The sequence below is a fragment of the Tribolium madens genome, unplaced genomic scaffold (assembly GCF_015345945.1).
Source record: "Tribolium madens isolate multiple individuals breed KSU strain unplaced genomic scaffold, Tmad_KSU_1.1 Scaffold_19;HRSCAF=116;Tcas5.2_LG9, whole genome shotgun sequence".
In the NCBI taxonomy this organism is placed as follows: Eukaryota; Metazoa; Arthropoda; class Insecta; order Coleoptera; family Tenebrionidae; genus Tribolium; species Tribolium madens.
In genome coordinates, this window is record NW_025400983.1 from 9,693,418 (window position 1) to 9,720,760 (window position 27,343).

General features: G+C 32.1%; 1 protein-coding gene and 1 long non-coding RNA gene across 3 annotated transcripts in view; one reads left to right on the forward strand and one right to left on the reverse strand.

The window, feature by feature from the left end:
* Positions 1-779: 779 nt before the first annotated feature.
* Positions 780-1,487, reverse strand: LOC123015465. Its single transcript, XR_006413385.1, has 2 exons — positions 1,355-1,487; positions 780-1,304 (listed from the first exon to the last, which is right to left on the reverse strand). It is a non-coding gene; the product is annotated as an uncharacterized LOC123015465 (long non-coding RNA).
* Positions 1,488-3,078: 1,591 nt separating this feature from the next.
* Positions 3,079-27,343, forward strand: part of LOC123012164 (MICAL-like protein 1) — a 30,143-nt gene continuing 5,878 nt past the window's right edge. Inside the window, exons 1-3 of one of the 2 annotated variants that reach the window (XM_044410007.1) lie at positions 3,079-3,202; positions 23,140-23,307; positions 24,434-24,621. In XM_044410007.1, the coding sequence (XP_044265942.1) occupies positions 23,156-23,307; positions 24,434-24,621 (340 nt within the window). In that variant the 5' untranslated portion in view covers positions 3,079-3,202; positions 23,140-23,155. Of the gene's footprint in view, positions 3,203-15,552; positions 15,712-23,139; positions 23,308-24,433; positions 24,622-27,343 lie in introns of those variants that run through there. The other variant, XM_044409999.1, reaches the window with a different exon arrangement.

The window sequence follows — 27,343 nt, forward strand, 5'->3', positions numbered from 1 at the left end:
GTGTAATAGGGAAAAAAATTTAAACATTAAAATCTCTGTGAAATACATCGATGAAATCCAGCTATCAGTAAGGTTTTAGTTATGGTTTCTAAGTAACAACGATTAAAAGATAAGTTTACAATATGACAATCTAGCCAAAATTGGACTCACTACTTGTACGCTTTTTTTTTGAATAGAAGTGTACAACAGTAGAAAAATTATTAATTATTAATAATTAAAGTATTTTCTTAAACGGCATAAAGAGAGCAAATTACAAAAAATAGTATCAAAACTCATTTCATAAGACCTTAAAGCATTCATTCTTTAAAATAATATGTATGTACCATCAGACTTTAAAAACACGTCATTTAGTCAGTTTTTGTTTTCTTTTATTTCTGTATGTGTTCTTCCGTACAGTCGCGGCCATTGAAAAGTAATACACTTGACAAATAAAAAAATTTTGGCGTTGTAAATGTTCCCTTGAAATTGACAATCACTGTCATGTTTAAAATGTCACTAAAATCTTCTTCTTTGTTTTAAAGACAGTCATTTTGTTCACATTTATTTCTTCTGCGATGATTCGTAGAGGGACATTCTCTCTTAATCTTGTAATAATAATAGATTTCTGTACATTCGACAATTTGTCAAAAGTGACGTTTTCAGTGACACTGACAATCACGACAAAGAAAAAATTACATTATGCAATTTTTTAAATTTTGRGAGGATGTGTCAAAATCCCGTGTATTACTTTTCAATAACCGCCACTGTACATAAATAACGAAAGTGAAAAAAAACGTCAATAAACTCATAGAAATATATTTCCAGTAATTGACATTAAGTATATCCTGTAGTGCAAGGAAAGATCAATGGAAGCAAGTTGGACCTTTGGATTACAGTAGGTACTTGTCTTTTCCTATTTCCTTTATTCACATGAATTAGCACCAGATTCCAGGTCCACTATTTGATCAACCTAAACCTTAATATTATCAGATTTTCAAACTGTGGATGGAGTCATTGATGATGTTCATTCTTATAATAAAATTTCAWGCTCTAACTYTTTGCTTTACTTTTTAACAGTCTAAAAAATATGTAGATATGAAACTTGGTATTGGGATAGGCAGTACCATTGTATATACTATAAAAAGCTTAATGGCAGTACTTACTTTCTATGTATCTGTATTTTATGTTTTCTTTTTCTTTTTTTTTTATTAATTAAGATTGAATAAAACCCAAAAGTAAGGTTATGTAGTTACATACATTTTGATTGTTCAGGTTTTTGCAGTCAGCATTCAAAGAACCGACAACTGAAATTTCTGAACCTAAAACTAGTTAATAATTAGCGTTTAGGACTGTGCTGAAAAAATACTGGAACAACCTGTGACTGAAATATTTAGAATATAATATTTACGTATTGACGGGACCTTGGTTTAGACTTTTATAACTCTATCATTGTTTTCTAGATGTCACCCAATAAACAAAAATGATCTCGAATTAAAAGAATAAAAAAGTATGTGAGCAAATCCAAGTTTTTTGCATTCAAAAAACAAGATTCTTAATTCTAAATGAAACTTTTTATAAGGTCTTAGCACCAGAATGAAAAGTATACTACAGTGTTGGTTAAGATCTTAGCTGAAATAATTGTTTTTATATAGATATTAAATAGATGGCGCTTTTAAAGAAAAACCTGTTTACTTACACTAATTTGTACAAAATAGTCTATAAAGCCTAAAAAAAGTGTGTTTATAAAAGGAACAAACAATTTATATTACAAGCACAATTTAATTATTATTATTTTAAAATGTTGAAAATGTTTYCAACTAATAGTACACCATGCAAACAAGACTACTACTCTCATTATTAGCTCATAATAACCGACAGAGTTAATAGGTATTTACTTTTTGTTTTATTTAATTCTTTTATCAAAAAWTTTTTTTATTTAWAGAGTCAATATTAAGAAGACCTTGGTTGATTTTACTTAACATCAGCAAGCTGTCAGTTGTCAGTGGTTAGTCAAAAATTTCGGTTATTTAATGCAGTTTTTGTAGCTTAAACGCAATGCAAGATGTTGATTATCTAGAAAAACTGCAACAAATTAAAAAACAGTTTTTGTGTAACGTTCCTATAAAAGAAATCAACTTGTCGGTATGTATTTAATTCTAACCTAAATGTACGACTACCGTAAAATTCAATTTTCAGTACTTTGATAACTTAAATATAAACTTTCAAGAAGAATTAATTGAAAACACGGTTCGATTGGATCAAATTTTAAAATATCCGACCAATTTAGAATACCAAAAAGCCTTTTTAAAGCATATATTACAATACCTAGTGAAACAGGATTCTGTAATTCATGATATTCTTTACGAAGAGTATGGTCGATTGGTGGCGCTTCCCTGCTCAAACATTTATTTTAAACATTACCACATTGAAAATGGCAAAAAAGATATAATTTTGAAAGAAAATGTTAATTTAATATCTGACGGTACAACAGGATTAAGAACTTGGCAGGTATTACATTATAATCAGACTTACATATGTCTCTAAGATATATTTTACAGGCATCATTAGCTTTATCTGAATGGATCATTGCTGATTCTTCTTATTTTGATTCAAAAGTGGTATTAGAATTAGGATCAGGAGTCGGTCTAACAGGAGTTGTTCTTTCAACATACACCAAAGCTAAAACTGTTTATTTAACAGATTGCCATACTTCAGTTTTAACCACACTRTGTGATAACGTTATTTTAAACAGCAGCCATGCAGACAAAAACTATAACTTAAATGAACAGTGCTTGCTTGAGGATTGTATAAATAATTGTTTAGTGCGTGTATTTAATTTACCTTGGGAGGATATTAATAAAGACTTGTGTCAAAGTTTAGGACACATTGATAGCATCATTGCAGCTGATGTAGTGTATGATAAAATTATCTTCGAACCTTTAGTAAATGCAGTGAACTGTTTGTTTAAATATTGTGGTGCAAGTGAATTTATTTTGTCTTGTACGGAGAGAAATCCTGAAACACTGACAGAATTTTTATCACTACTTGGTATTTTACTCAAACTCTATTATGTAAAAATAATTGGATTTGTTGTTTTAGGGACGAATTATACAATTCTTAACATTGAAGTTCCGAAGCAGAGACACTTTTTGTGGCCAAGTGCTCCTCCTGTTAAAATATTCAACGTGAGATTCTAGCACACCCAATTAAATTTATCTAAAAGGTAAGTATTTTTTAAAATTATTTTTGTAATTTAACATAAGTTTCTTGAAAAAACGCATATGCATATAACAATTAAGTAAAGCTATTTAAACCGTAACAGACACTTATACACATATACAATATATACATATTATTCTTCAATAAAATTACGTCAAATTACACACGTAATTCATGAAATTTTATTTGGTATTTATCAGTTTGACAAAATAATAATGTTACATTGCGTCTTTAATGACTATTAAAATATCAGAAACAGTGTTTTAATGAAGGGTATTAGATGCCTACACAAAAAAAAAACTTTCATGTGAAATGAAATTGTGTTTAAACAGAAATTTGCATAAAACTAACAGACCGAAGTAGAAAAAAATACTGTATACACTCGTTTTATAAGACATTTTGTTGCACTTGCATTTTTGATTTTCTTTCTGACAAAAATCAGAAAAAACTATAATGTACACGGTCAGCACACCCGCTCTTGACCAAACTCGACGTGGCAATAGACTTTGATCTGCTTAGTAACCACCGGCAGTTTTATGTTACGTACTTCTCTAGATACTCSACTTACGAAGAGTCAAAATTTTAGATTCTGACTTAGTCATAATTTGAGGTTATCTGAATCATGGGAAGTGTGTTTTTTCAACTTCGAAGATGTTGCTGGTCTTTTGGCAGTGTATCACTATTTTATATCACAAATAAATAAAAACAATCATTACGATTTACAGTGAATTATTTTTTAAAACTTTTTTTTATGGAAATAAACAAATATGCTTTGTCTTCTATAACCGAGTAAGTTACAAGATAAAATTTTAGTTGAATTTTCCCTAGCATTTATTCCAGCTTTTATAAAAATGCACATTTTAAACTTTCTTGACTTTTCACGGAACTAAGCCAATAAATTTGATTGCAGTATTGCCGAAAGGAAGTCAGCTTAATTACGTTCCCATTTAGAACTCATTAAAGGTTTTAGTTCAGGTAGCAGTACTTAATTTCACCTACGTAAACATAAATTTGGCGTTTACTTTTTATACATAATTATATTATGATAATTGATAATAAATAAGATAATCTTTGAAAGATTAAGTTTTTTTATTTTTATATCACATTCCATTCTTTTGCTTACGACTAACTCGAGGCAGTGTGTATTTAGCATTTGAGTGGCTATTAATTTAAAATAAGAAGTGTGTCTTGTCCTTTATGCACGACTTACATTACTTGCATGTATGCATCAGATGGAAGCGTTGACTAGCCACAAAAACATTTCTCTCATAACATTTGCAGTGCAATTAACCTTTGTGCTTGTACTGAAAAATCATTGATGTTCAGRTTTAATTAAGGCCGGAAGTAGGTATATTAAAGGATGTTGCAAAATTTACGAAATCGGGTTCAAAAAATTCAAAATGCGTCACATTTCCGTTAACAAAGCGTTTTATTATTATAATATGTGCTCACAGTTAACTATAAATAAAATGAACGATGCGTATCGCACCTACATAATACTTGTCCCAGTACTCCACTTTAAAGTAWCATTGGGATTTGTATTTTTGCAACGTTTTAAGAGCAAAATTAAATTGAGGGAAAGCTTAGAAAGCTATTGTCATTCGTCTATCTTATGATAGGCTCGCACTACAACAATGACCGAAACGAATGGGTTTAGAAATCTAACATTATTCTAATTTATTTTTAAGATGGAAATGTTTAAAGGGCTTTACATGTTGAAGCGGCTTCGTGATGCGGAAAATTTACGCTTTATGGTTTATAAACCAGACAGTGCCATTCCTACATCCGGACCGGAAGGAAAYTTGTAATTTTTTCAAAATTTCTGATTAGTTGCGTAGAAGAATTGACACATAAAGCGATCGAAAGTTAAGTGTTGACTTTAAGATGAAATAAATAAACCACTTTGGAGGACATTCCTTCTTCCTTTTGAGATAAAGCGATAAAATTGCAAAATTCTAGTACTCTGGAATAGTTGTTGCCGCTTTATGGTAATAAATTCGTCATACGATTGCTATCTGGAAAAATATTTTGCCGCTCTATAAAGCATACGATAATCACACAAAATGTGGAATTATATTGTTGAGTCAGTGATACTTTTCGCATTATATCTACTGTGTGTTTGATCGATCGTCCAATGTGTAATTTGTAAAAATCCACCTTGAGGCTGCGGTCTCTGTTAATTAAACACGAGATAAACAGAACATGCACGATGAAAAGATCTTGTAAAGCATGATGTGGTTCATGGTGCATTCAACTCGCATAATGAACTTCATACATGATGTAAACAACGAGATTTAGTCTTCCCAACAGTTACGCAAATGTAACTGTTAATTGTTGTATGTACAAAATAAAGTGGACAATGATCAAAGTAGATCCCCGATAAGGTCAAAACGTATTCTTCTAGCGAGACGTGCAGGATAAAATCAAAAGGATGTAATTGCCGCGAAAATTATCAATGACACCTCTTTTATTTATTCACTAGAACGAGTTTGCGTACATACATTTTTTTATCTGAGAGAAAATGGTTTTAATGACAATATCCAAATATTGATTTGATATGATTCAGTGAGCGTGGTGGCGAAGCCTTGTTGTTTTTCATTTTTTCTCACTGAAACTGACCATAACCTGCTGTCTGTATGATAATCAGTGGTAATTCACTTCTTGACAGATTTCCATTAAACTGAAATTTATGATGTAGAAATTTACTTACCTAACTATTCTGTTAATGATGCAGAAAGATTTTTTTGGAGGCCGACATTTTCTTTGTTTTGGGTAATATTTATAAATTCCAGAATTGAAGTTGGCTTAATTGTCCACTCTTTCGACCTGATGCTCATTAGCCTAATTAGCAATGCAATCGCACTGGTAGCCAGTCGGTCATGATTATAGGAATTGAAATTTGAAATGGTCGTTGAATCTCTTAATGTTACTTTCGACATAGGCGGAAGTCATGCAAAGTCAATAAGAAAAAAATCTCTGTAATTATTTAATTATTCCGAGACTGTGACTATATGTAGTTGCACTAAAGGATCATAGCTCCATGTAAATCACTATTTAAATATTCTACGCGTTCGAATAACGTACCGTTAACATCCACATGCTKAACTTAGTAATTTCTTCAAGACATGATCGTTAAAATTGACACTTCCCGATGCAAAATAAGACGTCACAGATCACTATACATAACGTAACGTATAAAATTGCAACACCGTTTCAAACTTCTTGGAGAAATAACATCTTTGGTAGGTAGTCGATTTGTTTATTTAGACCATTAATAGCAGACTCGTGCTGAGTTTAGTTGGCGATTATGCAAAAAGGGAACAGAACATCGACGTTTGATTTAATCGGATGTGAATTCTTCTAAATRATATTTCAACTGGAACTAATGTTGATTTTTTTATCACCTGTATGCAAAAATTATTATAATACAGGGTTCAGGGTTTGATACCAGTTAAGACTTCTCGGTCAATATCTTGGATTTACAGTTGTTGTATTTTAGAAAAATGAACACAACTATTTTCTTTTCTTTAACAGTTACTTTTAACGTAGAAAGATAATTATATTTTTTGAATAAGATTGACAAGCAGTTTTAACTATTTAAAAATTTTTTGCACTTGGCTTTTCCGGCATTTAAGTCAGCCAGTCACAGGTATGTTTAAAAAAAAAATAAACGTTAAATACTATTTCATATTTTTAATGTACGTCTCTTCTATGAAACGTCGTAAATCACACATTACTTAAACAAATATTTAAAAAAATATCATCACCTTTAACCGAACATTAATACTCGTAGTTTTTTATTTACGAAACGGCGCTAAATCAGTCAATGTCAACAAAATTCACGACGACTATTATTGGTGAATTATGAGAGGTGCTTATTAACTTTGTCTCGAGGAAAAATATTTATCTCTTACGGAAGTACAACCTTTAAAGGGGAAATACATTRTTCATACAATAACTGTGGAGGGAAAAACGTATCCTGTGTTTTTCCTTCTTCTGTGTTGTTTTATATCGAGAGATCAAGATAATTTATAATAGTCATTTTTGGGTCCAAAAACGTATGTCTGTTTTCTAAATAACTGCACGTTAAACGTCARATAAAATTACAAGTCGAAAGGTAAAACGGCAAAATGGACTTGACTTAGTTGTCGACGTATTAATAGGACCTTTTTTTAAGGTAAATCATAAACTGAGTTATTAAAATCACCATTTTTTTTGATCATGCTATTTTACCTACCTTTTGACTTGTTTTTTTTTTTTCACAGACATACGTTTTTGTATCCAAGGATGACTCGATTACAAATTATCTTGATCTTTCGATACATAAAAGTGAACAACTAAATATGGTATATGGTCAAATTAAAACATAATGATTATTTATGTATCAAGGGAGTAAACAACTATTTGAATCCCTAGAGTGCAGTTAATTTTTATTCGGGGGATTAACGATGTTTAACTGATGGCATATTGACTACAGTTTGATGCCTGACAGTGGTGATAGTATTATGACAATAAAAAAAATATTTTTTTAAGTGAATAGTGGCTCAAATTTTATGGCCGGGCACTGTACCACATTATTAGTCAAAAACGAAGAAATAAAGTCTCGCTTGGTAGAAAATAAAACATTTACTTAATAATTAAAACATTCGGCGAGTCTCTTACATAATTTCTTAATCTATTTAATTTGGTATTTTTCATTCGCACGTTCGACTTTTCCGTTTCACTTTCGCTTTATAACTTTTAATGATACGAGTAAACAAGACAACTGTTACAGCATCTTCCGACTCAACATTGAAAAACATTCRTGTAAAATAGRAAAGAATTCGATTTTATTTATTTTTTCACTTAAGCTCTCTAATTGTTAGTACCTCTGGCTTTGGCCCACTGACCTAATCATTGCCGGAGAAAAAAAGTGGTTTCGATGAAGTGTGCTTTGTATATACAATGCCRCAGTTTTCGTTTTTAGTTCATTTTTTCTCCATAACAAATTAAAGATTGGGTAGTGTACGCTCTGTTAATTTAATCTCTCAGCAATTAATAATCAATGAATGGTCGTGGTATGCTTTGAAGATGAAGTTAGATACGAGGCACAGCCGGTCATGCAATTGCCTTTTTTTCGGGAAAAGATTGGCGTTGGGCCAGTTCTGGAGCAATTTAAACGCGGCTTTTTCTCCTTGTAATCAGCTGCATATGCCAAAGCACCATACAGCCGATTACCGTTATAAGTTTTTTTAATGCAATGCGCTAAATCGATCAAGCATGTTCAAAATCATGATCAACTGGTTTAAGAGTGTTACTTGTGGTAAGTCATTTAATTAGAGGCCGATTTAAAGTTTAATTAAAGCTAATGCGTTGTCGCATGACTGCGAATATTTTCGTTTGGAAAAGTTAATTAAGGAAAGAAATAAGGATATGATGTTTTATAGATGCGGTTGTTAAGTAGCGTCGTAAAATCTTCATTCTTCCGCGAGAAGGTACGTAATATTCACGCACGGACGAGTGGTAGAGCAAACCTTTGACCTCTTCTATAATGCAGGCAAAATTTTAAAACTTGTTAGACACGCGATGGTTGCAGCCCTTTTGCCGGAACGGCGCAACTACACTATTTTCCACTCAAGTCACGTTGGAATACTTAATTTGTAACTGTGAAGACTGTAGAGTATGTTTAGTTCTTCATGTGAATCTTTAAACACCGACTTTCCTCGACAGAATGGTTTCCGTTAGGTCAATGGATCTGGAAGTTTAATACTATATTTTGTAAATGTAATATAGTGGTTAAAACATTTTTTTTATTCGTGTATGGCTTCATAAGTGTGGGAAGGAATTTCCTGTGGGATAATATTTACTAAGACCAACCGCTGTCTCCGCATCTGCGATGAAGATTAACTTGATACTTTATTTTATGAAGAAAAAGCACCTGTATATCAGTTTTTATCCCAATTTTACAATTATACCTTAAATATTTAAAACACAAATAAGGAAATAAAGTAAGAAAAAGAAAATAAAACTGTGTTGTACTATCTTTAAAATAATGACAAGAAACGAGGACAAAAACGTACTTAAACCGGTGTGGAATACAAACAGTGTCATAAAGCGAAGAAATTTAAATACGTTAGAAAACAAGGGGCTTGGATATTTAAACTAGAACAACCAAAAATGTGTACTGTCTAATTGCATTTGTATTGAAAATKGTTTGAATGGAAAATAAAAGAGAGTGGTACATCAGTAGTGTTTAGAAAGGCAGATATCAAGTAAAGATATCTTGAGACTTCTGAGGGTACCGGCATAAAGCTTTTACAGATAGACAGGTATTGTCCTGCCAACAGTAAAACAACGCTAATTGCCATCATTGATGAAGAGATTTGTGTTACAATAGTCAAAAAGGATTTGTATTTGTTCAGGGACAAACATTTACGGACAAATATTTCAAATCATAATTGCTTTGGGTGTGACGAAAAAAAATTCGCAAAGAAATCTACCGAGAAAATAACGTAATAAATAAAATCCGACAGATAATGAAGTTTTAACATTTATTGGCAATAACTCAGTCATGGTATTTATTCTTCGTATCAGACAACTAGAATATTAAATTTTTATTATTTTTTGAATTCAGGTTTGGAACGTATGGAGATAGTGAAATTGTTGACTGAGAAATGTTTGTAGACAATACTGTGAAAAGTAGGTATGTAATGGCATGCACTGCCAATTATTTCTGCAATGGTAAAAATATTATTTTAGTACACATGACTGAATGTAAGTGTAATGTTTATTTTTAAAATCAGCGTCKTTTGTTACATAGTTAATTAATTATCAAGTGCAAACAGAGGTATTGACAATGCCAACAAAATGATGATTTGAGCCGGTTCCTCTAAAAATATGCAGGATTTCTCAACAAGAAAATTTCAAAACAGACTTTTAATCGAAATTAAAAGTGCTGACATCATAATATTAGAACCAGCTGAGAAGAAAGTGTCATATTTTTTCGCTGCTGGATGGATACTCATTTTTCAAATGAAACATATTTTTTAGAATTAGTATGGTTTTAAGAATGATAATTTTTGTTATGTTTCCCTTGTTTTTCACGTCTTTTTCTTGAGAAATTGCTGTGGACGACAGCTTTCGGTCACATTAATTAACCAACGACATCTGCACGAAACGAAAAACAAACAAGGTGCGTAAGAAATTGCGGATGTCAGACAGTTATACGGACATAATGAAGTTAGCAACTTTCATTACATATTTCATATAAAAATTTACTCTAGAGTTAATTCTTTTCGCTCTTTAAACCCTCGAACCGTGTCAACAATGTAACATTGTAAAACACCCGATGTGACTTTTAAAACAGTTKCTTGCGTATAACAATGGGAAACAATAGGCCACAAATTATTTCAAGCCGACCACAAATATTTTATAATACATTCAGTGAGTCGGAATCTGTAATTATGTGACATGAGTGGTTAACAAATATGATTTAGAAGCAGGAAATTGACGCAACCGAAGTGATTTCGATGCGTTTTTTGATGTATCGTCAGAAGTAATTTGTTTTGAAACAAAAAGTGCGGAAATACCGAAATAATTAAGTTATTAACGAGATGAAGATAAATGAAGGTGCTAACCTGTAGATATAACCTTTAGAAAAAATACGGTTATCTAATAAGAGTCTTGGTTACTCAATACTTTATATTTTTTTCTGTTGGAGGGCAATTTGTACCTTGACCTCGTTTCTGGGTTCCATAGAACTAAAATCGTTCCTTTGGATATTAGCTCGTAAACTAAAAAATACATCGTGTTAAGTTCCCATCAACGACGTTATAAGGTAAACATAAACCTTCAACTTTTGAATAAGGAATGAGAAGCTTCCTTCAGCTAAGAAATTAAAAGTCCAAAACCGGTTCAGAGAAGTAACAACGTCTACAACCCTTGAAAATAATTCACATGATGAACAATAATACAGTCGGGGTCGACTGGCTTATTGAATTTATTAGAATCGTGGGTTCCAAACTTGATGGAACTCTCCGAGGGGTTCAAGAGGCTATTTTTCTGTCAGAAAGGCGCCGCCGACTCGGACCATCATCCAACAAGATATATCAACTTTTTGTTCACTTTCTGACAGCATCCGCCTTGTGTTTATGTTAAATTCAACAGATAACACCCAACAACATATTAAATGTGAGATAATTTCGTGTCGGCTGATTTGTTTGAATATACCTCGTAACGAAGGAATAAAGATAACCCAACGACAATAAAATCGTTGGTTCATTCCTACAGAAAGCAATTCAATTGTTATTCCGCAAATAATTTTTATTATTGTTTCTTAAATTTGATTCGAGAAAGCACGTGAAAGTCTTTTTATGATCATTCGAGCTTATTTAATTCATTAATGAGAAATCTATTGTTAATCTTGATATACGCTCAATCGACTTTGCTTTGCACTTTCTGATCCGAAACGTTTTTATTCTTTGTGATCACATCTCAATATTAAGCAGATAATAAATAACTGCTACATACACACTAATAAATACATTCAGGTGTTGAATTTAAAAAATTAATTGCCTTATAAAGTTATAATTATAAATAAGTGACAGTTACTTAAACAGGTTGTCTCAGCTACAAATAGTGTTAAATTTACTTATACATAAAATAATAATTCAATTAAAATGGAAAATATAAAGTACCAATCCGCAATTTTTTTGTATTTATCTTTATACCTTCTTGAAAATTCTGCTCAAATCGTTTTATTTCAGGAAATTTTGGTTCTAATCCAGTTAATAATTCTTTTGGCTTCTACATTGTGAACTTGATACCAGAAATATTACCATTTCCAGTTCTTATTCAAACGAGCCAATGGGTGTGACCAACACTTAACTATTTTGTATAAGCCTGATATCAATCACGATGGCTATCATCCATTGTTCTTCATTAGCGCCTTATTAAAAATTTATTATGCAAATCTTTTATATTATTGCGGCAACGGAAATTAGGCGCAGTTTTACGAGGTGTGTTCGTTATTGGTGGTTCAATTCTTCCCACAGTCTAACTATACAATTCGTATTTTGCACGCACATCCGTTTAGCATTCGCGCATTGCGTGTAAAACGAGCGAACGATTCCGTTCTCAAGAAWCGAATGTTGTGTGCGGGTGTCACACCTAAACAAGTTCTCCTGTTATTTGACTGTCGGAGGCCGGCTCGTCTTTATTTTTGTATATAAAGGCCTGTCTGGCGCCGCCGACATCGGTAACGAGAAAAATTGAAGAGTGCTTTAGCCCGAGGCTCTCTCCCTCGCCCCATTGTGATGGTTCTCACTTAGAAGAAGACCGCACAAGATGTGGTAGTGGTCCTCCGGAAGACCTTTAATCGATTTACCGTGAGCTTTGAACCGAAACTGGTATTCCCATTTCCTGGTTACAGATGCAAAAGAGATGCGAGATTAGTCACTRCATTCGCTAATATCAATTAAGCGAAATGTTTAGTTATTTATTAAAGGAGATTYTATCACGAAAGAAATAATTTTAGCACGGTTTGAGTGTGATTAGTTGAGGTTAAAAAACCTCAACTGGACAGACTCCTACGAGTAATACTCGTCTTGCATCATTAACTAATAGGGTAAATGTCCTCTCGACTTAGTATTAATTAAAAACTCAATCGTAGGTGCAATTGTCTTGACCTCTCTGTTAATTTTAAAGTCTGCGTGTGACATCAAAGTCTTAAGTAGGTTTCCATTGTTGCTGAATCTGTTGCAAATTGCAGTACGTGATTTRAATGGGTGAAAAACGTCTCGTTAGATCAAGTCGAGTAGAAAATTGTGTTGATTTTTTCAAKTCSGTAATAGTAGATAACTGTTGGTGTTGTACCGGATATACGTGTTTTGCAATCACTAATACAGGTGAGTAAAAAACGACGATCAAAGGTAAGGTTCTGTTTTGACTCGACAACTCCGACCACAACAATTTTATAGGGATGAAACTGATACGTTTCAGAGAGAATTTAATACTTACAGGCCACATGGTGCTCATATTGCGCCAAGGGTGACAACTTTCAAAGTTCTTATAGAAAAATAACTCATCACTGGGATGCATTATTCAGAACCCACTTCATTAGTTAGTTAAAGTGATGATAATGGTATTGGACTAAAAACTTGATACAACCGTTTCATTTATCACCTTTCTGGTATATACACATAAACCAAATACGGAATTGCATTAAATCACCCGAAGGTTTAACCTCTGACTTGAACCCTGTGTGTTCTTGGTTCTTTGTGTTGCATGTGAAGATTATCCCGGAGTGGACATTACAGAAAGCGAAAACTGTCTAAATTGGGGTAAGTCGTCGATTTTTTTTGTTCGTGTAAAAAGAAAAGACATCTCGTAACCTTGAATGATACTGTCGTGTACATAATAAACTTTCCAAGATTTGATGCTACAATAATAGCATTTAGATATAATCTATCAATGCAATTTCCACGGACTATCTATAATAAAGTTTTAAATAGTTGTTTATGCATGATTAACGACGTTGGTATCACTTCCGCGTTAATAAAAGATCCTCAACAAATCAAAAAGACTAACCTAACAATAACCAGAATRAGGAGTTCTCCAGTAGTTATTTTAATTAAAGCAATTGCGATATATTATTCGTTTTGTTGGATATCTAAAAGACTATTAAAGAGAGATTAGTGAAGGTAAGAGATGAAGCTSTACACAAGAACACAACTAGAATTTTAAGTCTATCAAGAAGAAGAAATACAGCTTTTTCGATTTTCTTCCCAATTAAATAACTAATCAGAATCATGACTGAACAGCTGGGTGTCAAATGCAGTTTGATTACGATCTAATCAAAATCGGTAGCCACTCCAATTTAGTAAATTATGATATAATAACTTGTCATTTGGCCATGAAATATCTCCAAATTAATTTGTAACAGACTGTGACAAGCATTGTGAAATTTCTTTTCGGAAACATTTTACCACTAGCTATTTATGAATTCACAGGTGTGCTACCTGTAAAAGGTTGCTGTTTTATATAATTCTGTATTCGTGTCTAATATTTAATATTTAGTATTTAAATTAAAACATTGATAATGACACTAGAAACTGGTATTTCTGGAGTATTCAAGATTGCTATAAATATCAGTAATTAAATATGGATCATGAGCGTGAGTAATAAAATTCACTTGAAATGATAGATACTAATTCAAAAGCCAGTTTGATAATTTTGTTTTATCATTAATAATAAACATAAACAACGTCATATTGATTAAAAATAATTTTTGTTATATTTTACTCGCTAATTATTATCACAATTTGTTTGAAATCTGATTATTTATTTTATATTATTACATATTTAATGTATTTACTGTACGCCAAAGAATTTATCACTTTTGCAATAATTAACTAAAACATTTGATTTATATTCAGTATTAAGTAACTCTAGGTTAGTTTAATGATCATTATTTAACAATGGCTTAACTTAAACGTGTTCGTAAAATTATTGAGCAAGTCAATTTTTTACTTTTCACAGAATTAGCTAATAATTTAATATACACCTGTCTGTATTGTTTTACACACTTCTTTACGAATGCTCATTTTGACCCTTTCTAAATTATTCAAACGGTTATAAGTTTTATTTACAATGGATAGTGAAAATAATTTTTTAGAGTATTTATGACTGAACGAATTCACACTTTCCACTGGGGTCAAATAATTATTACAATAGTAATAAAACGGACACGATATGTGTATTGCCATGTAAGGTTTTAATAATTTCACCTTTTCACCATGTTTTATGTACGAGGCTGGTATACTTTTCCAAAACGTGATGAAATCGATCATTTTAAATTATATCCTTAACAAGTACTGTTATTTTCCATGGTTTTAATCGGGATTTATTAAAGAGGACGACCGTTGAGATTGAAATAATTAAAGAACAATGCGGTAGGTAAACCTTGTTGGAGGGCTGGCTCGCATTCACCAACAAATTTATTAAATTGCTTAATTACTGCAAGCCTTTTTATTTCGTGTTAAAGGGTGTTATCTACAAGATGACTTGTCTGTAATAATTTACATTAWCATTTCCTCTTGACAAAATGCATAATTTTTGCACTCGCAGTACTCAAGGTGCAGCGAAAGAGAAATAAAAATTATGCTCTCTGAACATGCAGCATGCAGCTTCTTCGGAGGCATCCTTCGGGCAGGTCTCAACGTGTCCTCCATGACAAATACGAAAAGAGTAGAAGTTTTTTGTTGTTCCAGCTATGAATGCAGCTGTTTAGCTCGCCTGCATTAAATACAAGTTTCAGTCCTGTTTGTCGGATCGCTTTTATACCAACTACCTGCTTATAGCAGAGCCACTATATGTGCCAGTTTTATGACTCAAGTCACTCAGTTTTCTGTTCACCGTGGTAGAGTGCGAGTCGGTGCTGGAAACCGATATTGAAACACGTGGTTTTCATCGCTAGAACTTTATTTTTGCTAGCTGATAGTATTGACTCGACTTCAAGGATTATTTTTATTGATAGTAAGTTATCWCAATTTTAAATTGAATCAAGAATTTGCCTAATAATATTAGTAGTGACGGCAGACGGCTTCCACAGTCTATACTCTTGTGAGCATTTGGGACTCTTGTCATATTTAATATTATTTCTTTGTTCTATTTCTTATTTTTTTATTTTTCTATGTTTTATTTGTAATACTTCCGATCAATATCATGCGTTGGTTTGTTTATATATGCAAATTTGTGAAAACAAAACAGACTACAAAATTAACTATGTATTTGTGTCATGAATCAGGGTCGTTAAAAATTTTATTTTCAAAACAATAAGTGAAAATAATTAATCGATAAACCTGTTCCGTGATTATCTATAATTGCTGCGCTAGATCCATATGCCTCAGTTTCTTTAAAATTTTGTTGTAGTGGGTAGATTTTTTATACGATAATTTAATTGAATATCATAACATCAGCGTTGTGTTTTCTTGGAACTGTCAGATTTTTTAATTGGTTGAATCTGTGGATCCGCCTGGGGTCATCAAATATGTTTTTGTGTAAGGTCTGTGGGTCAAACAGTAGAACCACAAAGTGTTACCAAAAAATCGTGCTTGTGGTCATCCGCATAAAATAAGTGTACGTGACTTTTTTCATTGTATACAATGTTTACACTGTAATTAGGATCAACATTTACTTATCCATGTATTATTTATTAAAAGTTACAAAATCAAGCTAAATTCATGTAAGTCTAAAGTAGTAACTTCGGATTTTAACACAAATTACACCTCTCTGCCGTCTCCAAAAGAAACAACTCCCAATGGATCTCCTTCCATTAATAAAGTTGAAGAAAACTAATGTCATTTTAATGACATAGTGAGTGGTTACGGCATTATAATCGATTTGATTATTCCGTGTAATGACAGTTACTTTTCAAATGATAAATTAATTTAACATCTGTTAGTTAAAATATTGAAAAAAAATTGTCATAGAGACTATTATTACTTATGTTTGTAATTAAGTTAATAGTGTGAGTTGTGTGATTATGTGAAGTAATAAACACTTTTTCGGCTTATAATTTGGGTGAATCACATGAGTAGCTATAATTTTCACGTGAACTTGATCTTCTTCACGTCGGAAGAGGTGACTCATGTGGTAAATAAAGGAGAACGCTCTTCCGCTGTTATCTTCCTTGAGGGTCTTCAGACAAAAGACGAAAAATTCTCACAAAAAATTAGATAAAAGGACAAAGCCTCAACATAATTTATTTGCGTGCTGAATGCAGTTAAATGTTTAATTTTTCATGTGAATTTTGGTATTTGCGTTTCCAAGGTCGCTTTTGTCTTTTTGTCTTTATCGCATATCTCAACGATAATAAACCATGGAGAAATTAATGGATCTATCGGAAGGTACATAATATTCCTGTCAGTACTTCTAGACAAAGAACTGAATACGTGAAGTTGCCAAATAACATTTTTACTTTCACAAAGGTTATTAAGCCAATAACAGTGTTATGTTTTAACACTTGAATTGAATTGAAATCACAACCCATAAATTTAATACCACGGCATGTACCATTCTCGAATCGCCTCGAGATTCATTGTATCTGAAGGCTTTTGTGGTATGAAATATTTGGTTCTTGTCCAAAAATTGCAATTCAAGTCATTAAAAATAGATTTTTCGGTTGCTATAATTGCATTGTGTCATATTTCTTGAAATGTATTATAAATTGATATCATTTCTTCAAAACATTGTGGAAATTTGGAAGACTTAAGTTACGTAAACCCAACCGTAACATTTTCTTTATTTTGTTCCACTTGGCTTTTCAGTTTTACTTTCCGACTGTCATAATTACTGTAAAAATGATTTGTTCGGTATTGTTGTGTAGTTTTCTTTTCATTTCCATAATTGACGGATTATTTAACGTTAACTAGTCACTGTTTACCATTTATGGTCGAAACAATCGTCCTTGACAGAATGACACATTATAAATCCAAGCCTTTAGTTTGCTATTGCCGTAACCATACCTGTTTGCGTATAGCAATTTCTTGTTCTATAAATAAGTACTTCTTGTCTTGGCAGTCTCGTTGATAATTTCAAAAACATATTTTTCCTTGTCTGAAGACGGAAGGAATCGCTTCACATGCAATTTTCCACTTTTAATTTACCCGCAGTAAATCCGAAAGTACAGTTCCCGATTTTTTCCCAATTTCTGCTTACTTCATGCAATTCATGGATGATTAATCGTACGWTGAGAATAAATTGTTATCTTTGTTGCMTATATTTCGAATTATGAGACACACCTTTGACTATTAATAATAATTGTTGGCCGAGATAGTCACGATGATGTTGATGCATTTTCTCTTTTGATCGGGTGTGTTTTGTTTTGCTGTTTCTGCAATGATGCGTTATRTTCACATCTGTTTTCTTAATTCATCTCGACTGAATTCAGTCGAATGAAAGTTGATGGTCATTATAAAACATAACAACTTTCGATCGTAACATTAGAATAGTACCAAAAAAGGTTCCAACTTTTGTAAATCTGTTATTATTTTTAATAACAACTAGAGCACAAAGGTGAAAGTCGAAATTTTCTCCGTTTATGAAGCTTCTTTCTTAACATTGACATTTTGTTAAACACTTAATTACGAACATAAAGACTGAATTGTACTTTCTTGGACACAAGAAATAAAATGAAAAGAAATGATTTTTCACTTATAAATTGCGAGGCGTAAATACCTCTTTCACCTTTACTATCTATGGAAGCAAATTTTCATATTATTATGTCTTATTTATTTGTCATTATCTCTAACTTGGAGTAAATAAAGTAGATTACCTACAATTATTTAATTCACTATACACCTACGTGTCTGAAATGCTCAGTTTTCCGCGTAGAAGAAATCGTGCGTTTTCCTCCCTAATTAGTGTTTTTTTTAAGTGATTTCGCCGAGAAACTGCAAGTGTTTTAGATTGTGTCGGATGTAATTCTCTTTAATTTATGCAAATGAATGGTGGAAACAACTTTATTTCGATTGTTTATGGCTTGACTATCTATTATAAGCGTGTCAAATAATGATTATTGCCAATTGCTTGTAGTTGCCGAACCGGGATCTAATTTTGTTAACTGTACATTTTCTTGTATTTGAAAAAAATACCGCCGCACGTTTGTGTGTGAAAATAACTGTTATCCGGCAACAAAACAAGTATTAACATTCAATAAATCTTTGTGTTCTATTAAAAGGTGCTAATTTAATTGACCGCAAGTTGTCATTTAATTTTTCCAAGGTGTAACCGTGAAAGTCATCAGCAATGGAAAAATAACGCATGTGTCAGATTCGACCATTTTTAGTTATAATTACGAGTATATGAAAGTTTAATAGACGACTTTCTTGTGACATTTATATTTTTTTACCATTTACGGTAAATACTTTGACAAGTTTCTAACAAATTTACGAGTATATACGAATGGTGTTGTAAAATAAGGCCTAGATACAAACACCATCATCAGCTGTTGACTTTTATACTAGACTTACTGGGACCAAGCGTGAGCTAGTCASGGTGCATTCAATAACGGTGATTCTTCATTTATCCAGTACCAAAATTAGAACCGTTTTTATCTCAAAGAGTGAACGGATTGCTGGACCTTGAAGACAGTTAATTGAGGACTTTGTGGTAGTCTCTTATAAATAAAAGCATTTAACATCCAATTGTCGATGATGCAAGCCAGGATACGGATAAATAGAGGCGCACCTGTTTCTTTTTTATTATGTTTACAAGTTTTTTTTAACTGCCACGTGTTCTATTGGTTATTAACAATCGGTTACAACATTCCTTTTTGTGTTATATGCGTATTTGATTAGGAGTTTATCCACACGCAATGTATGGAACATGTTTCGCATACTGATATTACGTAAAAGTTACACAATATGAAATGTATCACATAGTTATATACAACGGTTAAAATCTCACATTACAAGCGACATGTTTGTAAAATATCTAAAGAGATGCTTTTATACGGGAGCGTTGATTGTTCTTCCAAACTTAAACCGTTATGTTATTATATCTTATGTAATATTGCACGGAAAATGTATTGTATTAGAAACTGATTTAATTTCCTTACACTATGCCTAATTCTTTGTTCACGATTTTACTTCCCGCTAGTTAAGTTAAATAATAGGTTTTTTAACTGATTAATTTATTCTTAATTGAGAAATTGTATATACCAAGAAATTCATTACCAGCGAACTAAACAATCACTGGATACTTATCACAGCAGGGTTTTTTCTTTTACATCACTTTAAGACTAAAGTTTAGATGAAGGAGGCAAAAAAACACGAATCAGGAGCGCTTTCGTATCGATTTTGCTTGATTAATGAGTGCTGTAGAGTTGTAGAATAATTTGTACTATAGAACTGTACATGTTGAATCGTTTGGCTTTTAAAAAATGTTTTACTGGAAGTAGGATTTTCAGGGAAAGATGCTTTTTTGCATACAATACTTTACTTTAACGACCGTTTCAGATGATGTTCTTCTCATTGACACACCAGGTCAACGAAAAGACAAACGAAGAAAGGAATGGAATTGTTTTATTCATGCTTTGCTTCCTGTATTCCCGAGTTTCTGAAGGAAGTAGTTGATTTATTTTATTACCTAACATTTCTTCTAATTTCTTATTTAAAAATTTTAGTACATACTTTGTCAAAAATATAGAACATTCGCCATTACATTTAATTCTAGTAGATCGTAAATTCTTACGAAWAACGATGTCTGAGTGCTGAGTGACGAAGTTACATGAGAAATGTGGATAATGTAAGAAAAGCAGACGCATCTTCTAAAAAACCTGACTCTTTCCTGATAACTTTCTAATTACTGAAAAAAACGATTTAATCACTAAAATTTGAATTTTAAAGAGCCATTTAAATGTGAATAAAAGACTAGCATTTTTAAAAAATATTTATTATGAAAGATTAAAATAAACAATGAAGCAATGCTTATAACAAAATGGTTGTTTACCTACATAGTACATTCATTTCGTGTTAGTCAGCGTTTTATCTTTTCTTTTATAAAACTGCAGACTAGGAAAGAATTTTTACGGAGTTTGTCAATTCGACCATCAAAAAAATTAATAGTTTTGTTATTATGATTTTTAACCAATAAATTAGTAATATTATAAGGGAGTGCTCAATTTTTAATATAAATAAATCCGAATTATAGTTTTTATTATTATAGTTTTTCGGCCGCTGTGTAAATTACATAATATGTAATATTACTTTCACATTTCAAAAAAAAAATTAATACGATATTCAAAAAATAGGGTAAACAAAGCCCAGTGAGATGGCCATGTCAAGTAAGTCTTGGAAATATGTGTATTAAATCTTGGATAGCGCGACGATAGTTGAGTATTTTAACAGCAAATCGTCCGTTAAAATGACTTCTGAGACTGAAGAGTTGCCCAAATGTGGTACCACAAAGAACTGCAAGTTTAAAGCGAGTTAGAATTATGTTAGGTTTGTACTTAGAAGATCTTATGATAAGTTGGATTTACGGTGATTTTTGCTTTTACCTGCTTTACACACCCTCTATGCTTCTATCATTAGTTGATATTATTATTAATGTAATATCTTAATTTTACCATCGTCGAGGTTCAATTTCAATTGATAAATCTCGGTCTCTGTGTTTGACTGAATAGGTCTGTGGGCCTTTTGCTTCTTTTTCTTGTGTTGACAGAAGCTAATATTAGATATCTCATCAGATAATCCAAAAAGTCTTTATTACTTTTTTAACATAACTTTTCTTAGTTACATTTTTATCTTTTTATCATTTCTACTCTCAATCTAAAACCCGCATGGTCTATCATTCTTCTCGACCCTTATCATTGTTTGGATTTAATCAAAGAATTTATGTAAATTATCTTAGTGAAAACTAATTATGCACATTTTTTTTTTCGTTGAGTTCTTTATCGTTAGTGGGTTTCATAAAAATCATAAACTCTTTTAAGCATTTTGGTGAAGTTTCGTTTATTGTGAAGGTAAAGGGAAGTCCCTCAGTAGATTTTCTTTTGACTATCTAGCTACCTCTATATAATAGGAATCTTATGTTATTATAACCAGCTAAGTGTAGATCAGTTTTGTCGACATTTATCGGCCAGTCGTATACCCTAATTCAATTTATATTCGTATAAAAATCACAAATACAAGCTGCTAGTACACAAACAATAAACATTATATATTAACATTTTGTATGTATGAATACATTTATGTTCTAAAACTTATACACTGTGTCAATTTTAAAACTTGCCATCGGCAATTTCTCTCAACTGAAAAAGTTACTAATAATAACTCAAAACCGTTTTGGTGGTTTCTAGGGGGAATTAAAATGACATGATAAGTGACACATCTCCACCCACCCTTGAATATAGTAAAAAAAATTAAAATTTAACGTCTTCGTTTTTGAATAATTGGAAAAATAACTTTACCAAATCGGCTGTTGTATGACATTTTTGAACAGCGCTTGTTATGGGCTTTCCAACGATATATCGCAAGTAGGGTCGTGCCATTTAAAATTTTCAACTTAAGGTGGCTGTGGCTTGAAGGGTGGGTGGAGGAGCGTCACTTACCATGCCAATTTGATTCCCTCTAAAAACTACCGAAACGGTTTTGAGTGATTCTCAATAACTTTTTTAGTTCTAGAGATATTGGCGATTGCAAGTTTTAAAATTGACACCCTGTATAAATATAAAACAGTAAACAATGCATCAATCTTTTATTTATTTATTTATCTTAATAATAACTAGCGAATATAAAAAATAACTTAAAAGGGTTGAAGGTAACTAAATCACTTCCCCATTTTATAAAAAATAACACTTATGGTATAGTATTGTTTTTTTCTATTTAAAATGGAGTAAACGAGAAAAAATGTTTTCCTAGTGTAAAAACTAATAGGTGGACTAATAATTTAGTGATGAGTATGCCGAATCGTGTTGACTCCTACCAACCATGAATATTTATTAAACCAACGACTATTATTCAACAGTATCCAGTATCGTTTTACATTGGTTTATATCAACATTATGATGGCGTTTCCGATTCGTTGGTTCACGAATAGTTAAAATATGTATCTAAATGAATCTCAATTTTGCGGTATCTTTTCAGTCTCTCGATTTTGGCAATAATCGGTAACATTATGCAAAATGTGACCTCGTGCAGAGATCAGGCAAGGTTAGCGCCATAAATCATGGCAATTTTATTCGATTTGCTCACATATACAAAAGCATAATTCGCATTACAGGCATTAAACATGAGTAAGTAAGGCCGCATTCTAATGCGCATTATTTGATTATCATTTACATCTTAGTGTAATTACTTAAAATGTCACTAGGTCGTACAAAATCCCCAACCCATCAGTGTCTCACGTATGAGAAGGATCGTGACGAGATGTTCTGACTTGCGATTTTTGCTTTTACAGACTGAAGGACGCCAAAATGGGAGAACGTAGGGGAACGAAAGGACTGGAGTTGTGGTGCCGTCGTATGACCGAAGGCTATCCTGGAGTCAATGTCACCAACATGACCACGTCGTGGCGGGACGGACTCGCCTTTTGTGCCATAATCCATCACTTCAGGCCGGATTTAATGTAAGAAAGTGGACTATCGCGCAATTAAATGATTTCTAAATCTCGTGATTCGCTCCCCATTCACCTTTCTTTCTAATTGTTTCCGAATGAAGTATGAAATAGTTGTTTTGGTTTGATTGTTTGAAGCCGGACCGAAATTAGTTACTTTGCCTTACGAGGAGTTTCAAGGCACTGACCTCAAGCGAAAAAGTGTTATTGTGTAGCCAGCAGGTCTTTGCCTTAAATGGACAGAATCCGTCTGATTTCTTCGTCTTTAGTTCTATTTTTCCTGACCTTAATTTTTTAATCCTTGCGAAAAATTTAACGATAATTAACTCCTTAATCGGTTGAAAGCCTTTGACACGTCCACAAATAACGTTTTGCAATAAACAATTATTAAATCCGCTATCACGTTTCATTGAATCCATTGAACACGAGGTTGAATATTTAATTCCCTTAACAAACTAATAAATTACAACCCGGAGCTATTCCGAGTTAATTTTCAATTAATTGATGGGAGTTTCATGAGTCATAAAATTTTTAAGTGAATTTTTCGGAGAATCTGACTTGATAGGTTTTTGAGAAATATCTTGGAGGTCGAGAATTTAAGTTTCTCGATGAAATTTTGTAATTTGAAGATAAGGTGTTGCCGTTTTGCATTGTTCTCGGTGTTAACACAGCCAGGAAAGTTGCATTAAGGTGCAGGTTTAGAAGTCGTGAGTAATCTCGCTAACATTGTACGAAATATGCAGAGAAGCTTTTTGAGAGGGGTAATTGCAAATACAGAATTTTTTCCGGTTGACCCTTGCGTTAAAATTTAAACCTTRATCKTTGGAAGAAAGTCGGAAATAAAAGATGTCCACGTCTGGTTCAAATGGTTATTTTTACCAAAATTGGAAAGTACATCTTTTATATTTTCAACTTATGGTAATATGGAATCCCTGCTAACGTGACAGGTTTTGTTACTCSTAAGAATTTATTTCCAGTCAATCTAAATGTYTCGGAACTTTCTCGCTGTCGTTTCTTTCTTCATTAATTATTTATCAAAACAGATTCGACGACTTTTGTGTGAAAGATTTATTACTTTAATGGGGGATTTACGTAACGAATGCGTGTAATGCCATCATCAACTTTATTTCGTTTGCAGCGAATTTTCCAAACTGAACAAAGACGATATTTACCACAACAACGAATTGGCTTTTCGWATTGCTGAACACCATTTAGGCATCCCTGCATTGCTAGAGCCTGAAGATATGGTTGAATGTTCCGTTCCGGATCGTCTTTCCATCCTSACTTACCTCTCACAGTTCTATCAGACGTTCGTTGTTGGACAAGGTAAGTTTCGCAAGTCGCCGAGACAAGCACACTTCATCAACTCAACCGCATCATTACGTGACCATCTTCGAAAGTATGTCAATAGACATAACATAAATCTTTGTTTTATGCCAATAAATCGTTTTTATGTACCATAGAACAATACGTGTTACGAAATTTCTTGCGAAATAGCAGAGGTCAAAGGGTAATTTAATTTTGCGTATTTGATCAAATTTATATCCGTGTAATAGGAAGGACAACTTTCGATTTAAGTTCCCGGGTTGTATTAATGATCAGTTTTTATGTTTGTTGCAAATTTCTAAAATTAATTAACAGTTGTTTCAGTGTTTACTTTCATGTAAATTTAGAACACGCGACTTAAATCATTTTTTAATTCAGGCGAGATTTCTGCAATTAATCTTCATTTTGTGTTTGATTTTTTTCTGAAAGTTTAAGCCAAAACTGTAGAAACATGTTCGTTTTCTCGAGAGTCGATTCTTGCCTGACAAGCGGCAATTATAACACACAACCGAAAAAATGTATAGAGTGGAAATGGTACAATTTGAACGTGAGTCATGACTCAAATTCGATATTTTATGTTGTGGCAGGGCAACTCCTACAAATTGAAACACTGTGGTACAGTGGCGTAACAATGAAACAAGAATTCGCTGTAATTCGCACTGATTTTTATTGTTCAAAACTGTTACTCATAGTCAAAAAGCAGTTCTATGTCTTTTGTCGACGTAGTTTTAAGGTTTTAAAGAAGATTTAAAGTCGAAATGACTAGATGCGATATAAAACATTTCAAAACAACCAAATTTCGCTAAATACTATAACCTTAAATAATGAAATTAACAAAAAGTGTCTAATTCTAAAGTATGTGCAAATATTTTAACAGGTGATAGAAAAGCTTGAAAGAAATCAAAATAACTAAACTTGTTTTATCCGAATGTTTATAGTTTTTGAGACATAGAGGGTACAACCTCCACTATGACGACGGAAAAATTGTCAAAAAACCGCAATATAAACGAAGTTTGAACCTTTTGAGTACTTTATCTCAAAATTTACGTTGAATGTTGTCTGTAACATTTGAAGTAATGAAATTCGGTGTTATCTTCAACAAAAAGATGGATGCAAAATTTTTAACGTTTTATGATTTTTTATATGTTTGTGTTTACTCATTTTAGCTTAGTTTTTTTGTAAAGAATGTGAGTAATAAATTTTAAAGAACTAACCTTAAAGATTATACTTGTTCACAATTTGAATTGGTGAAGTTAAAGTCTGCGTCCCATTTTTTTTTGACGAACAAAAATTTCTGTATCTCAAAAACTATAATAAGGCACTTTGAGTTATGTTGATTTTTTTTGAAATTTTCTATTACCTCTGAAARTATTTATTCGCACATACTTTCATATCATCCCGTATAATAAAAAAAAACTTTTTTTCAACAATTTTATTAGCATTCGATTAAGAAACAACATTTTTACATTCGTACAAAAATAACAAAGAAATCTCTTAGTAGCATTTTTTATAATCTTTTCTAAACTTTCTTAGAACATTCTAATTTTGTAACGAAAATTCTTTCTCGTACGTATGTACTTATTTTGTGATTTATTTTCAATTTTTGTTAAAAAATCATATATTTCAAGAATTTTTAAAACTTTGCTTTATCAATTTTATTTAATTTGGCTACGCCTCTGAGTTCATTATTGACTTATTTTTAATATTTTACGATCAAGATTTTTAATCACCTTAACCGTTCTGTGATCAAGAAATTTCCGTTTTGTTATAGCAAATCGATTAATGTTCATTCACGCGCTGTTATATCTTTTAATTAACAATTTTCTTTCAGTTTACTTAATTTGTTGAAAATTCGTTAATAACCAATTAATATACATAGTAGGAGGTGTGCTAAAAGTATATTTACCAGTACCAGCCGGTCATTATCTCACAAGGCGTTGGGGTCTGCATCCGCTCGAGATAAGAGAAAAGCGCTGTCGCCATTCAAAATTATTTTGATAGGAAAAAAGCCGACGAAAAATGACGGTCATTAACTCGCAAAGTAATAATTATTATCACGGGTGTGTCTTAGAGGAAACGAAAGCTGCAAAAGTTCTAAAACGATATAGAAACGCCATCGGATCAGTTTAGTTGACAGATAACTTCCGCTTTCTCAATTCGTCGTATGTATTATAAGAGAGGGAAAGTGTTTCCAGGTGGGTCAATCGATTTATGACCTGGTCCTGTGTACTCACCTACTTATCGGATCTTCTCAATCAGATTTCTCAGTTCAACTTTCTCCATTTGATACACATTTGATAAAATCAATCAACGCAGACGAATGTAGTAAAAATACAAATTGCAGAAACAATTGTTTGACAATTTTGAAAATGAAATAATTACGACTTGTTTATATTTCCGCCTTAGAAAATTTTTATTTTGTAGTAACAGTCGTTAAGATCGTTTATTCGACTGTTGAAAATTTCTTACAATGTTAAATAAAGTTGTGTTTCAAAATTACTATACGTCACATTTAACGGTTTTAATCATCAATCTTAAAAATAATTCCAACTGTATAAATGATGTGAAAAAGTTTCAAGCGTCATTGCCCATTGTGATCGTGCGAGAAGAGAAAAATAAATAAATTTTCTTGCAGTGACCACAGTTTTACCCAACTTGTAATTAAATTTAACTCTAGAAGTTGTAACTTGTAATCTCCTCTTTCCTACGACATGATCCTATT